The sequence below is a fragment of the Protopterus annectens genome, chromosome 4.part0 (genome assembly GCF_019279795.1).
Source record: "Protopterus annectens isolate FY-2018-M chromosome 4.part0, PAN1.0, whole genome shotgun sequence".
NCBI lineage: Eukaryota > Metazoa > Chordata > Ceratodontiformes > Protopteridae > Protopterus > Protopterus annectens.
Genome location: NC_056733.1, coordinates 279,445,753 through 279,463,535, shown reverse-complemented (window position 1 = coordinate 279,463,535; position 17,783 = coordinate 279,445,753). Strand labels below are relative to the sequence as shown.

The 17,783-nt window shown below is 43.2% G+C and overlaps 1 protein-coding gene across 4 annotated transcripts in view; it reads right to left on the bottom strand.

The window, feature by feature from the left end:
- Positions 1 to 17,783, bottom strand: part of MED13L (mediator complex subunit 13L) — a 3,068,540-nt gene that overhangs the window by 622,085 nt on the left and 2,428,672 nt on the right. For all 4 annotated transcript variants that reach the window (XM_044068259.1, XM_044068260.1, XM_044068261.1 and 1 more), the window contains one exon: positions 13,546 to 13,725. In XM_044068259.1, coding sequence (XP_043924194.1) covers positions 13,546 to 13,725 — 180 coding nt within the window. The remainder of the gene's footprint in view (positions 1 to 13,545; positions 13,726 to 17,783) is intronic.

Here is a 17,783-nt window from a genome sequence, read left to right as displayed (position 1 = left end):
AGAAAAGTATAAAAGGTCTACTACTGACACATCCCACATTTTGCTCAGACCCAGAAAGGTTTCCCTGTTCAATATCCATTCATGAGGATCTATTTAGAGTTAGTCAGCCTGTCTGTTGGGATACCTTCTTGAGAAAGAGTTTAAGTCACTCTGTGAGTCAGGTGTGCCTCCAAAGCCACCTTCCACATCTGCATGAAATGTAGGAGTAGGAGTAGGAGTAGGAGTGGGTACCCCCCCCCCCCACTGTTGATATACCACACAACAGAGGTGTTGTCTGTGAAGCCTTGGAAAGTCTCCTGCAACAGACTCTGTTTGAATGTGCTTAAGGCTAAGACAACCAACATAATCTCTTTCACATTTATGAACTTTGTCCTAATATGCTCCGGACTATCAGATGTCCAATGTGCACTCCTTGTTTAAGACCAAGGTATCTGTAGTCAGCACCTTTGCAAGCAGGGCTACAGTGAACAGTAAGACATACCTGTATTACTCACTATGACAGCCTCTTCTCCTTATATAACATATGATGGGGATGAGGGGTTTTAACGACTGTGAATATTGGTGTCATCTCTTTCTCAGCTAACACTGCAGCCTCCTTGTGTAGTCTTTTTAGGAGTACCATCAGGATACATAATGCCATGTAACCTGGGGCCAACAGGAATTCCCTTGTTGTGATAAACTTCTTCTCTAAAAGACTAACACAATAAGGACAAAAGGAGTAGCTTGTCCTCTGTAGGAATGCCTTCAGTAACTCTGTGTCCATTAATGCCCCTAGGAAAGACAACTCCTTTTGCTGGGGTCAAGTTTCGCTTGGCCAGGCTGATTGTGAGCTTTAGATCTTAGAAGCACATAAGGGTAAAATTCAAAGCCTTTTGAAAAATCCCCTCCAAGGAGCCTGTTTGTATCAGGCAATTGTCCAGATATGGCTAAAAGCAAATGCCATTTGTCCTGCAAAAAGTCATAACTAGTAAAGACAATGGATGAAGTAGACAAGTGAAAGAAAGGAAATGAATTGGAAGTGATCTCCCTGTACCTCAAATCTCAAGTACTTTCTGTGGTCCTTGACTATGGGGATATACGGATAGGTATCCTTCATGTCCAAACTGACTAGAAGAGCCTGAGACAAGAGGGCTGGAGGCTTTGAAGGCTTGTCATTTTGATTTTTGGGATGATCAGGAGCTTCTTCAATCTCAACAGGTCAAAAACACGGCCCCATATGCTTTCTTTCCTGGACATTAAAAGCAGCCTTGAGTAAAAGTCTGCATTTTCTTCTGCCATGGATACTCTCTCAATTACCTTTTGTTCTCTGAGCTCTCTAACAGCAGATTAATCATGTTCCTTTGATCTTTTGGAAATTATGTGATCTCCCTCAGTTTTGTTTGCTTTGGAATTGCAACTTGGATCCTTGTCCCAGGATTTTTAAGATCCACCAGACCTGAGACAAGTCTTCTCACTTTTTGCTAAAAAAAGGATGAATGCCCTTCAATCCTCCTGGAAGGAAAAGACAGGGATAAGGTCCAGGTTTTGGGGTAGGGTCTACATGGAAGAGGGCAGCAGACTGATTCATGATTGTCCTTCTGGGAGTGTCATGGCTCCCCATGCTTCTGTTTGGGTTTTTGCTGGCCATTCTCTCCTGAATCTGGCTAGCTTACCCTTGTTTAACTTGCACTTCTCTTGCTTTTGATACTGAGGCTATGACTTTGTTGGGTACTTTTTGCTGAACTTAGGTGCCTATGCAAGCTACGTAGGAAAAAAAATGGGAATTGTGGGAACAATACATACAGGGGAGGAATGAGGTTTAAAAGAAGGCAGGACGTAAATGAGCTATATAATGTTTGAATGAAAATGATTGGGTAGATTATAAGTGATGTATAATGTCTGCAACTGGGAGTGTGTCAATACGGTTTGTGATGTTAAATGCTTACAACTGGGAGTGTGTCAATATGGTTTGTGATGTTAAATGCTTACAACTAGGACAGTGTCAGTGTGGTTTGTTTTCATTTCTATAAATGCATGACTGCCTATGTCGTGAGTGATGGTTTAATAAAGATGTTTCTTGTTTGAAAAAAAGGACAGGAATTAAATAATTTATGTAATGTTACTTAGGTTATATGGTATACAGCAATATATGTGAAGCATAACGTTTGTAAATGTGAACTTGTTAATACAGTTTGATTACTTTTATATAAATGTACATTTGCCTATGTCACAAGTGGTAATTCATAAAAGTGTTTAAAAAAAAAGAACACCTGTGTAAAACTTACCATAAAGATAGATGTCCTTCTCTTCACTGTCGCAGTATTCTTTACATGAGGGATATCCCCACCGAAGGCCACCTGATGCTGGCCAGTATACAAATGTCTTTCACTATTGTAAGGTATATGGCACATCGGACGTAGGCTGCCATCATATGTCGGCCATGAAACGATGTATGTACACACCATCCTCAGAACTGAAATGCCCTAGGAGGAATGTCAACCTAAGGAAAGTAAGGTATGAACATCTAAGGTGAAAAAACAAAAAACGGGGGGGGGGGGGCTGGAATACTGCAACAGTGAAGAGAAGGACATCTATCGTTATGGTAAGTTTTTACACAACTATTCTATGTCCTTCTATTCATCTGCTGCAGTATTCTTTAAATGAGGGAGAGTACAAAAGCTCATGAAGACAGGGTAGACGGTGAAGCAATAGAGCTCTTCAGAAAGCCATGGATTATGACTCTGGCAAAACCTGCTCTAAACTTAGAAATTACATCCAATTTTTAATGTTCGGTGAAGGTATGCACAGAAGTCCATGTAGCCACTTCAAGAACAGAGCTAGTATCTAGTCCCTTCAAGAAAGCACCAGAAAAAGCTACAGCCCTAGTGGAGTGAGCCTTTACAGAAGAGGAAAGGCTCTTAACATGATTCACATAACAAAAGGAAATAGCCTTAGAAATCCATGTAGAAATAGTCTGCTTGGAAACAGGCAAGCCCAGAGCCCTGGGATGATAGGAAACAAAAAGTCGGTCTGACTTTCTGATAACTTTAGTCTTGTCCAAATAAAACTGAAGTTGTCTATGCACATCCAGGGTGTGCAACACCTTTTCACTTGAATTCTAAGGAGAAGGAAAATAGGCAGGTAAATGAATGGACTGGTTGAGCGACAGTTCATTGACTACCTTGGGCATAAAAGAAGGATTAGTCTGTAAAGATACCCTGTCTTTATGAAAAACCAAAAAGGGAGGAGGGACTGGAGTTCAGAAACATGTCTGGCTGAAGTTAAAGCCAGTAGTAGCAGTACAGTCTTCCAGGAGCAATGTTGCAGAGAAGTTGATGAAGCTGGCTCAAAAGTGGGGCAGTCAGCTCTTCCAGCACAAAAATAAGATCCCAGTGAGGAGAAATAGGCTTCCTAGGAGGTCTAATGTGAAGGACGTCTTTAATTAATTGTTTAGCCTCAAATCTGCTAGCTGGTGGGGGCAGAGAGGCAGAGATAGCTGATGTGAGCCTTCACAGAAGAGTAAGCTAAGTCAGCATTGAGCAATTCTCAAAGGTAAGACAAAATCAGGGTGACTTCCACTGACAGTGGATCCTGGTTTCGAGACAGAGACACCAATGTGAAAATATCTTCCATTTGAATAAGTAAGATTTTCTGATATTGGGTCTCCTGGCCTCCTGCAGGACCCTAAGCACATCCTACAAAAACAGGTGTCTAAAAGGAATTAAAGCCCTATCATCCAAAGAGTCAATTGATGGGTTGACAAGTGGGGATGGATGAGAATTCCTTTGTCATGTGTGAGAGGGTCCACCCTGAGAGTTAACTTGTGGTGACTGCCCTTGGCTAAATGCAGAAGAAGTGGGAACCAATGCTGTCTTGGATAAAAGGGAGTCATCAGCAAGATTTCTGGGTTTCCTGCTGAATTTTGAACAGGACTTCTGGAATGAGTGGAAGGGGAGGGAATGCCTACAGAAACATCGCCTTCCAAGAGAATGAGAGGACATCCACCTTCCAAACCAGAGGATGTGGACCTTGGGCACAAAACTGTGGAAGTTGCCTGTTCATGGGGAAGGCAGAGAGATCTACTTGAGGTATACCCCACTGGTGGACAATGTCCACAAACACATCCCTTTGAAGCATCCAGTCATTCTGAAGGAAGGTAGGGAATCCCTTACCAGAAAGTATCCTTTTTGAATGACAGAGAGAACCCAGGTGTCTTCAGTTATGCTTTCGCAGGCTGGCAGAGACAGAGAAAGGCACTGGGAAAGAGGAAGGTGGTTGAGATGGTTAGGGCAGTCACAGGGAAACAAGCCAGACAGGAAAGAGCTGTTTCTGAGACAGAGATGTAGGAAAAGTCCTAGGTTGTTGAGGCCTCCTACAACCCTTTTTTGTTTTTGGTGGAGGAGGGCGGCAGTCTCTACATACAAAAAACAATTTAGCTGCATAATTCCTTTAAAACTTGGGGACTGGGGAAACAAGGATGAACTTCAATTCCTGCAATTCTTTACCTTTTTCCTGGACAGACTTGCACAAGTTAGCTGCCGCAGGGCCAAACAATGCAGACTTGTCCAAATGTGCATCCATAAGTTTACCCTTAATATCTAATTCTTTATTTTCTGCACAAGCAGGAAAGGAAGACATTTTTTGTTTGAGGAGTTCCATGGTATGCTGCTGATATTTCAGCATGTGGAACTGACAATTTAGTGCTCTAATAGCAAGAGTCACAGAGGTGTATACTTTTTTACCCCATCTGTCTACAGCTCGGGAATCCCTGTCTGAGGGGGTCAGATTCTTAGCTGAAGTTGCTTTAATTCATTTAGATCCTTGGGAGATGACCTCTGGGTCAGCAGTAGGATTTTTGAAGAGGAATTTGTGAGAGTCAGGGACTCTGTAGTACCTGTCAGGTTTCCTGGGAGCAGGAGGAAGGGTGTAAGGAGTAAAACTGGATTCCATAAAAACATCATCCACAACATCCAGGACAGGAGGGATGGCTAAAGGTCTGGGCTGCGGTAAATCTAAGAATTCTCTGAGTCTCTTTTTTGACTGAGGATAGTCCTGACATTCCCACTGGAAATGCTCCCTTAAAGTATGTAGGGTTTCACCAAATAAAAAATCCTTGGGGGGAGAGGCAGAAGGAATGGATTCCTCTGCATCAGAATCCTCATAAGCAGAGAGGGGTTGCATATCTTCATATTCAGAAACCCCAGAGTCATCGGACTCCTGTTCACATTAAACTACTGGGGACAAGTCTGTTTTTCTTTTGGAAGAGGTAGCCTGGCTTTCCCTAATAAGCATAAGGTTTTCTGCCATTTTAAGCATTTGAGACTGAGGCATGGAAGCAGGTGCCTGAGCTTGGGTCGTCGTTTTTTTAGGCATGGTTCGTACCCTGGACCTTAGAAACTCGGCAGTTTTAGAAAGCAATGAAGACGCGAAAGAAGTCGTTGGTTTGTCTCGAGTATTGGTAGTGCGAAGAGCTTCCTTGGAAGCCGATGCCTGCTCAGCAGTTCCGGACCCATCCAAGGTAGAGACATCCGCAGGATTATTAGTTGAAGAAGAGTCTCATGGCATACCGGACTCTGAACGTGTCTCAGTAGCAGCCTGTGAAGCCACAGAAGCGGGCATCAGGGGCTGTGAAACTGCCTCACTGAAGACCGGAGAACTGATGACTAGCTTAATGGAAGCGTCGTCGGCAGTTTTGGACCTGTGCGGTGCCTGTCTTTATCCTTATGTTTTTTTGGAAGATTGGTAGTTGGATGGCTTACCAAAGCCATATACGAATAAGAGGACTGAGAGCGAAAATATTTAGTTATAATAAGGGCCAGACGACATATAGTTCTGGCGTTAAAGCAGAAAAGCGACAGCGAGGGACGTCATGGTCTGGGCCTAAACAGGTGACGCAGTAAGAATGGAAGCCTCAGTGAGGTATTTGCTTTCCACAGGCGAGACAATTGTTAACTTTTTCTGACATCGGTGAGAGCAAGAAAAAAGGTTCCCCAATGGGGTACTTAGCTTTAGAAAACTTCAATTCGGAAACAAAAACCCAGGTAGCGGCTGACCGACACTCGTGCAAACTGCTTCTGCTTCGGCCTCCATGGCAAGAAAAACTGATGTAATGGCGTCAGCTGCCTGATTTTTATACCACTGACGACCTGACGTCAGTCCTGGAGCAACAGCAACTGATGCAGAAATGCTAAGCCTCTGCTATTCGGGACGACTGAGGGCTACCCCTGGCAGGATAACCCAAGTGTGATGACTGCAACAGTGAAACACGAAGAACACATGGCAATTTAGTGCTCTGATAGCAAGAGTAGCAGAGGTGTATACTTTTTTTACCTCATCTGTCTAGTGCTCAAGAATCCCTTTCTGAGGGGGTGGGATTCTTAGCAGAGGTTGCTTTAATTCCTTTAGGCCCTTGAGGAATGACATCAGGGTCAGCAGTAGGATTTTTTAAAATAAATTTGTGTGAGTCAGAGAGACTGTAATACCTGTCAGGTTTTCTGGGTGCAGGAGGTAGGGTGTCAGGAGTCAAACTGGATTCCAGGAAAACATCGTCCACAAAGTACAGTTGTGTACACTTACCATAAATGTAGCTGTTCGAGTGTACTCACTGTTGCAGTCATCACATTTAGGTTAACTTCCTGCAGGTAGCCCTCAGCCGGCCTGAATACCAGAGTCTTGGGATTTCTGTGTCGGATGCTGTCGCTTCTTCCATGAAGTCGGGTCGACAGGAGTATAAAACATGCAGCCGATGCCATTACATCAGTTTTTCTTGTCCCAGATGTCAGGTGCCTCCAAAATAGGAAGCAATTATAAGGTGTGGAACACCCCCAGCAAAAAGCAAATACACATAGTATAAGATATGCCAAACCCAAAAAGGATAGGTGAAAGCAAAGACAATCATGGGGCTCGAGGGAGGGTAACCAGGACTGCAACAGTGAATACACTCAAACATCTACATTTATGGTAAGTGTACACAACTGTACTATGTTCTTCGTGTTTCACTGTTGCAGCCATCACATTTGGGTTGACTCCCAAAGCTAAGGAAGGGTGGAGGTACATTAAGAAGCATTAGGGCTGGCAATCAGGCCCTGTAAGACTGCTGTGGCAAATCCAGCTCTGGATTTAGAAAAGATAGGCAAGTGGTAATGCTTGGTGAAAGTGTGTACAGAGCTCCAGGTTGCAGCTTCCAGGATGTCCCTGGTAGGGACTCCTCTGAGAAATGCAGTAGAGGTAGATGTAGCCCTAGTGGAATGTGTTCTTATCCTCTGTGTGGTAGGTTTTCCATGGTGCTTGTAGCAGGAATGGATGCAGTGTGCTATCCATTTGGAAATGGCTTGCTTTGAAATGGCCTTCTCCTCTGCCCCTGCAGCAAAGCTGACTAGCAGCTGGTCAGATTTTCTGAGAGGCTTAGTCCTAACCAAATAGAATCTAAGCTGTCTGTACATGTCCATAGAATGCAGTATCCTTTCCCTTTTATTCTGAGGATTAGGGAAAAAGGAGGCAAATTAATGGACTGGTTTAAAGCCACACTAGACACCACCTTGGGCATAAAAGATGGGTTAGCCCTGAGGGAAACCCTGTCCGCATGGAAGATAATGAAGGGTTCCACTGCCATAAGGGCCTGCAGTTCAGACACTCTTCTTGCTGAAGTGATGGCTAGACGTAAAGCTGTTTTCCATGAGAGGAATTTTAACTCTGCTGTAGCAGCCGGTTCAAAGGAGGGGGAGGGTGTAAGTTTTTCCAATACAAAGTTAAGGTCCCAGGCTGGAGTGGGAGCTCTCCAGGGGGGGGGGGTTAAATTTTAGGCCCCTCTAAGGAACTGTTTTACCAGAGGATGAGAGAAGATGGGTGGCTCAGTATTATAATGAGCTGAGATGGTAGAGGCATGAATCTTAACTGAAGAGAAGGATAGGCCCTTGTGGAGCATTTCTGTTAAGTAATCTAGTACATGAGGTAAGCTGGGCACAGTTGTGCCCATCCCCTGAGACTGGCTTCAGGAACAGTATCTTTTCCACTTTTCTGAATAGGATTTTCTAGTACTAGGCCTCTTTGCCTCAAGAATGACATTTAGCACCTGCTTACTGAGGGTTGCTAGAGGTGAGTTCAGGGGATTAGCCAGGCTGCAAGGTTCAGGGTCTGAAGCTGAGGGTGCAGAACCTGGCCCGCTTGCTGGGACAGCAGGGAAGGGGTCTGAGGCAGGTGCCATGGTTGTAGCACTGTCAGACTGCGCAAAAGAGGGCACCAGTGCTGGCGTGGTCAGTCTGGTGCAATCAGGATTGCCCTTGGCTTGTCCTGTTTGATCTTCAGTACAACCTTTGAGAGGAGAGGCAGAGGGGGAAAGGCAATAGACTGAGAGGCTTTCCCAGGTAAAGGACAGGGCATCCACTTTCCAAGCTTTGCTGTGGGGAGTTCTGGTGCATTATTTGTTCAATTGAAAGTTCTGAGGGGAAGCAAACAGGTCCATCTCTGGTGTCCCCCAATCTGTTCCTCAAAAGCTTGAATATTTTGGGTTCCAGTTTCCATTCGTGTGGGTCCATGAGAACATCTGCTTAAGTCGTCTGCCAGTGAATTTAGTTTGCCTGGCAGGAATTGAGCTTGTAGGTGCACTTGGCTGCTCAAGGCTGTGTTCCACAGAGCCATGGCTAGTCTGCAGAGTGGGATGGAATGGGTCCCCCCCTGCTTGTTTATGTACCACATAACTGTGGTGTTATCTGTCTTTACCAATAGTTGTCCTGGATGAATAAGGCCTTTGAAGGCTGTCAGAGCATTTTGTACATCTAACATTTATTTTTGACTGATATGCAGATGCATTTGCTTTGGGTTCCATTTGCCCCCCAATGCATAGTCTGATGAGTCTGTTGCTAAGGTTTGGGTGGCAGGGGGTATAGTGAAAGGGAGTCCCTTGTTGTGGTTGCAGGCCTCTGCCCACCAAAGGAACTCTGCCCTTAGACAAGGAATAACAGGAATTATTGTTTCCTGGTCCTGAGAATGTTGACACCATAGACTTTTTAGATACCAGTGAAGTTTCCTCATATGCAGTCTTGCATATGGAATTAACCGAATGCAAGAGGCCATGAACCCCAGAGCTTGCAGTATTTTCCTTGCAGATAACTGGGTTTTTGTGGCCAGTATGTTGAAGTAGGTTGTCAAATAAATTTGTCAAGAGTGAGGAATGCCATCTGGGAAGTTGTGTTCAAGCTTGCTCCCAGGAATACAATCTGTTGGCAGGGTACTACGTGTGATTTCTTTTTGGTCATGGTGTACCCCAATGAAGTTAGAAGTCTCTTTACAAATGCCAGGTGCTGTAATAGCAAGTCCTGACTTTCCGCCTGAATTAGGCAATCGTCCAAGTATGGGTAAATCTGAATATTTCTCTGCCTGCAAAATGCAATGGCTGGAGCTAGGCACTTTGTGAACACCCTGGGCGCAGTAGATAAGCCAAAGGGAAGTGCAGAGAACTGATACTGCATACAGCCTGTCCTGAAGCGTAGGTATTTCCTGCAGGATTCCCTTATGGGGATGTGCAGGTAAGCTTCTTTTAAGTCTAGGGTTGCCAGACAGGAATCTTTGGCTAGCATAGGAAGCAGCTGTTGCAGAGTTAGCATTTTGAATTTTGGAACCACCAGAAAGGTGTTGAGAATAGACAGATCCAGGACAGGACGCCAGGAGTTTTCTTTTCTGGGAAACAGGAACAGTCTTGAATAAAAGCCTTGTCCCCTTTGTTATGCTGGGACAAGTCGAATAGCCTTGATGCTGAGGAGAGAAAGTGCTTGCTTTTGGGCCTCTGCCCACTGGTTTGGGGGGAGGTCTGGCCATTCACTTAGAGTTGGGAGTGAGTGGAAGTGGAATCTGTATCCTAGGGAAACAATGTTTAAAACCCATTTGTCTTGGGTAATGTATTCCCAGTTTTTTGCATGCAGGGCGAGTTTTCCTCCTAAAGGTGCAAGTACTTAGAGCAAGGCTTGGAGGAGTTAAGGATAAATCACTGTGCAATTTTACCATAGGGGGGTGGCTTACTACTCCCTGTTTTGGACGTGGGAGCACCCCTCTGCTTAGATCTGTGCATAACCTGAGATTGAAGTCTTGGTGGTCTGCTGCCCCTGGGTTTGGACTGAGAAGGCCTGGAAGGGACTGGAAAGGACCAGTTTTTTGAAGGCCAATGCCTACTGAATCTAGGTGGCTGTACTTGTAAGAAATATTTAACAGTTTGCATAGATTTAGCTTTCTCCTCCATCCTTTTGGGGACTTCTTCTGCTTTATTGCCAAATAAGAGCTCTTGGTTTAAGGGTGCATCCAGTAATTTTGCTTTGACATGATCTGGCAAGTTTTGTTCCTTAAGCCAAGCATGCCTTCTAAGAACAGACCCAGCGACAGCAGCCCTGCAAAATGCTTCTAAAGGATCAAAACCATACTGCAAAGTATGTTTACCCACTTGGTCAGCAGAATGCATTAACTCTTGTAAATCTTTGTGTTCTACACAGTCAGGAATCAACATAATTTTCTGTTTAATTAGCCCCACATTATGCTGCTGATACTTTAACATATGAAACTGGCAATTTAAAGCCCTAATGGCCAGAGTAGCAGAGGTGTATACCTTCTTACCCCATCTGTCTAAAGCCCTAAAATCCTTGTAAGAAGGGGTAGGATTCTTGGAAGTAGTAGCCTTAATGCCTTTTGGCCCTTGGGAAATGGTCTCTGGATCCGCAGCAAGATTCTTGAAAAGGAATTTGTGAGAGTCAGGTACCCTATAGTACCTGTCAGGTCGCCTGGGAGCTGGAGGCAAAGTTTTTGGGGTCAGGGTAAGGCTGGACTCCAAGAAAACATCATCTACAATCTCCAGAACAGGAGGGATAGCTAGATGCCTGTGCTGAGGCAGGTTTAAAAATTCCCTGAGTCTCTTTTCGGACTGAGAGAAGTCCTGGCTTTCCCAGCAGAAATGTTCCCTAAGGGTATGCAGCATTTCACCAGAAGAAAAATCTTCTGGAGGGGAAGCAGAGGGAATGGAATCCTCTGCATCAGAGTCCTCAAAGGCAGATAAAGGGTATGTCCTGGTAGTCAGAAGGAACAGAGATATCAGATTTCTGATCAGAAGAATCAAAAGGAAAATCAGTTCTAGGTCTCTTTGAGGGTGAAGGCTGGCTTCCCCTAATTAAGGTAATAAGGGCTTCAGCCATTCTAATAATTTGTTTTTGAGGCATGTGGGCCTAAGAATGTGCTTTGGCCGTTGGTTTCCTAGGCGTAGTGCGAACTTTAGGCTTGAGAAATTTGGTATTTTTGTCTTGAAACAAAGTCGTCTGTTTAATATGAAAATCGGTAGGTCAGAATACACCCTCAGAAGCCGATGCCTGCACAGTGGCTCCGGACCCATCCAAGGTAGAGACATCCACAGGTTCCATAGTCGAAGAAGCATCTCATGGCATACCAGACTCCAAATGGGTCTCAGTAGAGGCCTGCGAATCTGTAGAAGCAGGTATCAGGGGCTGTGAAAGTTCCTCACTGAGTACCAACAGACTAGCTTAACGGTAGTGTCATCGGCAGCTTTGGACCTATGCGGTCTGTCTCAGGCTTTATCCTTTCGTTTTTCGGTAGTTGGATGGCTTACCAAAGACATTTCGGAGTACGGAGATTGACAGCGAAAGAATTTAGCTACAAAAATAGCCCGACGATGAATAGTTCAGGCGTTGAACAAGGCACAAAACCGACAGCGAGAGACATCGTGGTCTGGGCCTAAACAGGTGACACAGTAAGAATGAAAATCTCTGTGAGGTATCTGCGTTCCACAGGCAAGACAATTATTAATTTTTTCTGACATCGATTAGAGCAAGAAAAAAGGAGCCCCAAAGGGGTACTCTTTTAGAAGACTTCAGGTCTGAAACTCGAAAAATGAAAATTTCAGGAGTCAGCCAACCGGCACTTGCGAACTGCTTCTGCTTCGGGCACTGCATGGCAAGAAAGACTGATGTAATGGCATCTGCTGCATGTTTTATACCCCTGACAATCTGACATCATGGAAGAAGAAACAGCATCCGACGTAGAAATCCCAAGACTCTGGTATTCAGGCCGGCTGAGGGCTACCTGCTGGAAGATCACCCAAAAGTGATGACTGCAACAGTGAAACATGAAGAACATCATCCAAGACTGGGGGAATAGCCAGGGGTCTATGCTGTGGAAAATCTAAGAATTCTCTAAGTCACTTTTTAGACTGAGGGTAGTCCTGACATTCCCATTGGAAATGCTCCCTTAAGGTATAAAGGGTTTCCCCAAAGGAAAAGTCCTCAAATGAGAGGCTGAAGGAATGTAATCCTCTGCATCAGAATCCTCATAAGCAGAGAGGGGTTGTATGTCTTCATATTCAGATGCATCAGAGTCATCAGACTCCTGTTCAGACAAAACTACTGGGGACAGATCTATTTTTCTTTTGGAAGGGGTAGCTTGGCTTCCCCTGATCAGCATGATAAGGTCTTCTGCCATTTTAAGCATTTGAGATTGAGGCAAGGAAGCAGGTGCCCGAGACTGGGTCATCGGTTTCTTGGGTGTAGTTCATACCCTGGGCCTTAGAAACTCGGTAGTTTTCAAAACCACGGTAGATGCGAAAGTCGTCAGTTTGTGTTGAGAATCGGTACTGCAAAGTACTTCCTCAGAAGCCAGTGCCTGCTCAGCAGCACTGGAGCCATCCAAGTTAGAGACAACTGCAAGATCCTTAGTCGAAGAACAGTTTTGCGGCATACTGGACTCTGAAAGGGTCTCGGTAACGGCCTGCGAATCCACAGAAGTGAGCATCAGGGTTGCAAAAGCGCCTCACTGAGGACCGGAGAACTGATGACTAGCTTAACGGAAGCGTTGTCGGTAGGTGTGGACCTGTGCGGTCTGTCTCTGTCTTTATCCTTACTTTTTTTGGAAGATCTGCTGTCAGATGGCTTACCGAGATCATATCGGAATTCGAGGATTGTAAGTGAAAATATCTAGCTACAATAAGGGCCTGATGACGTATAGTTCTGGCATTAAATAAAGCACAAAAGTGACAGCGAGGGATGTCATGGTCTGGGCCTAAGCAAGTGACGCAGTAAGAATGAAAGTCTCGGTGTGGTATATGCTTTCCACAGGCGAGACAATTGTTAACTTTTACTGACATTGGTTAGTGCAAGAAAAAAGGATCCCCAACGAGGTACTTAGCTTTAAAAGACTTCAGCTTTAATTCAGAAGACGAAACTCAGGTAGCGGCCGACCGGCACTCGTGTGAACTGCTTTTGCTTCGGGCTCCTCGGCAAGAAATACTGACATGATGGTGTCGGCTGCCTTACTTTATACTACTGACGACCTGATGTCAGTCCTGAAGCGACAGCAACTGACGCAGATACACTAAGCCTCTGGTATTCGGGCCGGCCGAGGGCTACCCTGGCAGGGATAACCCAAATGTGACAACTGCAACAGTGAAACATGAAGAACATCTGCATTATCATCTACTAGCAAGTACAATAATGCTTCTTAATGATAACAGTTTAGTAAAACAAAACAATCCCTCTTAATATTAAAAATATAAGGTTAATTATGTACATATCCACTGCTTACCATAAGAACCTCTTCCGGCCATCTTGTGAAACTGCTGCCAGGTCAGAGGTCCCTGGACATGCTGGATGTTCTCCCATGTCCTGCCAGATCGTTTCTTTTGGATGGCATCCTGTAGAACGGGCTGCAGAAAGAACAGCATACGCACCACATCCTGAGAAGACAGCCTACTGATGTCTAGCACTGAAAAGATTATCAACATAAAGGAGTGCATTAGGCTTCACAGAATGCCACAGCTGCACAAAAAAGTCAGGTTAACAGGACAACACTCTGAACTAGTTTCTCAGAAACTACAACACAACAGTAAAAGTCTGTTAAACAATATTACTTCCATACTGGTCACACACTTCTGACAGAAGATTTCCTTGGTTAAAAGAAGAGAAAGGAGGGGACTACAGGAATGACTACTGCATTCCTGTGTGTCATGTGACAGCAAGCTACTCTACTTAGGATGCCAAGACAATGAGGCTCAAAACAGTTATAAGCCAAGCACTAACTATAAATGAGCAAAGGAAATGTTTCACTGAAAACTAAGTGCTACTTTTAAGCTTATTTGGTGCAATGCTTGTGATGGTGAAATACTTTGCTTCAGTCAACCTGTACTGTAGTTTTAGGTTTTTCACATCCTTTCATGTAATTTTATACATAACTGTACCTAACTGCATCAGCAAAGAGACAGATAAAATGTAGTCTGCCCATGTGATGCAGCTAGGACTAGGACACCTAGGAGATTGCCATTCCCTCATTTCACTTTCTCTATCTGCATGCCTACCTAATCTGGTGTATGGCTCAGCAAACTACCTGGTATGCAATCAGCTATATGGCCCTACCACACTTTTACAGAAGACACATTTCCTGTAGCTAGTTTTAAATATCCCCACATGCTATTTGGTATGACCCGTCCTATTCCTTTGTACATTTCTGTACAGATCAATACTCCCTCCTTGTAGAACAGAGCCCCCTCCAACCTGTGATAACATTTGGCCTTCTTCTCATTTTTTTCCATGTCTCCTGTCTTGTATAGTTTCCAAAGCTGTATACAGTAATTAGTATGAGGGCTTAGCACTGCCTAGGGGCAGCAACTACTTCTCTAAAGTAAAGGTCAAACAAGAATCTTCAACAAACCTGTTCACTGAACTCATTAAAATAAATAAGGGTGACAATAAGTAATGTACCCCAGAATTCTGTCTGCTTTGTACAGACACCCCATAAATAATGAATATTTTACCTTGAATACACATCAGTCTGGCAAGGATATAGCAAATAGTTACATTCCTCTCAACCTGCAGATATATATTAAAAACAGGAGCGAAGGCCCTTGAAAAACAGGAACATTAACCTAAAAATCTGGACATCTAATCACCATAAAATTTGAATACTAAATTACACACAACTCTTCCTACTTTCAGTAGGAATGTAGGATACTACTCAGAAACACATTAAGATGACAAATTGACAAAAAATGATGGAAATACAAGCACATTATCAAAAAGGTGTGAAATATGTAGACTTCAATTAACTGTATTGCAAAATTCTACCACACAAGGTCATTTATTTTTGTTTCAGAAAAAGGGAGCTGTAAAGTGTATGTCCTTTTTCTTTAAATTATTGACACTAGTATGTTAGTCATGTTGTATGGTTTTCTGTGTACTAAACATTTACAAAAATCACAGGTGATGAGGGGGATTCAGAAAACTGTGTGAAGGGGTAAATCAAGCCTGAAAACTGGAATATCCTACGTCAAGCCTGAAAACAGAAACATTCCTTCAAAACAGGGACAGCTGAGAGATATGAATGAATATTTGACAAAAAGATGTGTTACATGGAAGAGGGTGTAAGCTGCCCGCACACATCAGATCCTTTAATGCTTATAATCAACACAAGGGTTTGCCATACCTCTGAAAAAGGCAAATAGTATGTTTTGAAGACAAGTAGTCATTTTCCTCTTTTCTTTCTTTCTTTTTAATGTAGAGAAAAGCACTATTTTCAAAACAGGCCTGACCTTATAAGATTTAAGGACTTGTGTTTTAGAAGAAATGATATATTTGGCTACTCCATTCTTCTACTTTAAGTCTGGTTCACCTGGGGGTATTTTAAGGCAACTCTTAACTTCACATTCTGTGTAACGCACTCAAAACAATACACACTGGGGGGTGGCTTGGATGGCGAGCTGAAAGCAGCAGAGTTTTTGAGCTTTGCAATCTTCATTTTTTCCTGACAGGATTTTTTATTTAATTTCACCAATAAAGACCTGAAACTACTAAAATCAGACTGTGGAAGTTGTAAGCTACAAGTTGCTGTAATTTTTAAGCTAATTTTTTCCTGTCAAACTTTCGAATAGAAGGGACATTGAAACCACATTCACAAAGGAAAATGGGCCGCTCCAAAGTTTCGCTGCAAGAAACTCCAATGAAGAAAGAAATACAGGCAATCCTTACTACAGTTCAAGACTTGGTGGGTAAAATAGACAAATTAAACTTAAAAGTGGACAATATAAAAGAAGATTCCACCAAACAAATAACCTGATTACATGAAGTCCTTAAACAACAAACTGCCCAGATTGCTGCTTTGGAAGATTCTGTAACAGATATAGAGTACAGGTTAACAGAAAGACAGAAAAACATAAACTTTCTTGTTCAAGAACACACCAGACTCATTTAAAAGATAGACAACATTGAGAATAGAACCAGGAGAAACAACATACTATGCGATCCCAGAGCAGATGGAGGGGGACAATATAATTAATTTCCAGACTTCTTGGATTCCTAAAATCTTAAACCTACCTGAAGCACTATCCTTCAGGATAGAAAGGGCACACAGATCTATAACTACAACTTCTGTATCCAGTAAAAACGGCCGTCCAAGATCTATTATTGCAGGATTTATCTACACTCAAGACAAAGAACTTGTTTTAAGAAGCGCCTGATCCCTTGTTCCATTAAAAATTGTTGACCACACTATCAGGTTTGACAATAACTTTTCACATCTTGTAATATCCAACAGAAGAGCATGTGTCCCCTCTAATAAATCATTAAAAAAGGAAGAAATCAAAGCACAACTCATATTCCCAGCAAGAATAAGACTATCCCCGCCAGAAGGAAAGAAAACTGTTGACTCTCTTGAAAAATCATCCACATTTGTCCAAAAAGAGCACCTTTAAGTCAACCCGAACCCAAAGATTCTTCAATGAACTTAAAAAGACAAGCTTCAAAAAACTGAGTGGACTATTAAAGAAAAAAATAAACCCAGAGATGAATGATTATACATAACTTCACATTTCATGCAAGTTTTTGTTTTCTCCCTTCTAATAATATGGAATCATACACAGAAGGTAATGTAACTTTTTTTCTCTCTCCTATTATCTTTCACACAACAATGCTAACTTTATAGATAACAAGAAGTTATGTACTCACCATAACGGTCGATGTATGTAGTCCATCTCGCCTCACATTCTTACCAGTGGGTTCGGAGCCAAACCTCGGCTCCGACTCGGCCATAACTAGGCCATACTCTAGCTCAAAGTCTTCAATTGGCTCGTGACTAAGAGGTATCCCATGCTGCAATGCAGCTATCCCCAGATCTTGTTTGCTGCAAGATCACATACATACACACACACCAACACGCTGAGAGGAAGAACCAACTCAACACATCAAAAAGGAGTGCTGAAAACAGAGATTCGACCTCTAGGTCCTCCAGGAGGGGGTAGGTGGGTGGGTTAGTAAGAATGTGAGGCGAGATGGACTACATACATCGAACGTTATGGTGAGTACATAACTTCTTGATGTTATGTAGTCCAATCTCACCTACATTCTTACCCGTGGGACAGCGTCCCTAGCACCTAAACCTTGGGTGGCTCACTGGAAAATACTCCTGAGCACTGTGGAACCAAAGGAAGATCTGCCTCTAGATATCAGATCAAATTTGTGGTGACTAATAAAGGTGTGAGGAGATGCCCAAGTGGCTGCAGCACAAATATCATCCATAGACATCCTAGCTTAAAAAGCAGTAGAAGTAGACACCAAACGTGTAGAATGAGCCTTCACTTTAAAGGATAATTCCTTGCCATTTGAAGTATAGATGAAGGAAATGCAACTAGAAATCCATCTGTACAGAGTTACTTTAGAAACTGGAGTCCCGAGTCTATTATCTGAAAACGAGACAAAGAGTTGATCAGATTTCCTAATATCTTTTGTTCTATGTAAATAGAAATGCAATTGTCTGTGGACATCTAGCTGATGAAA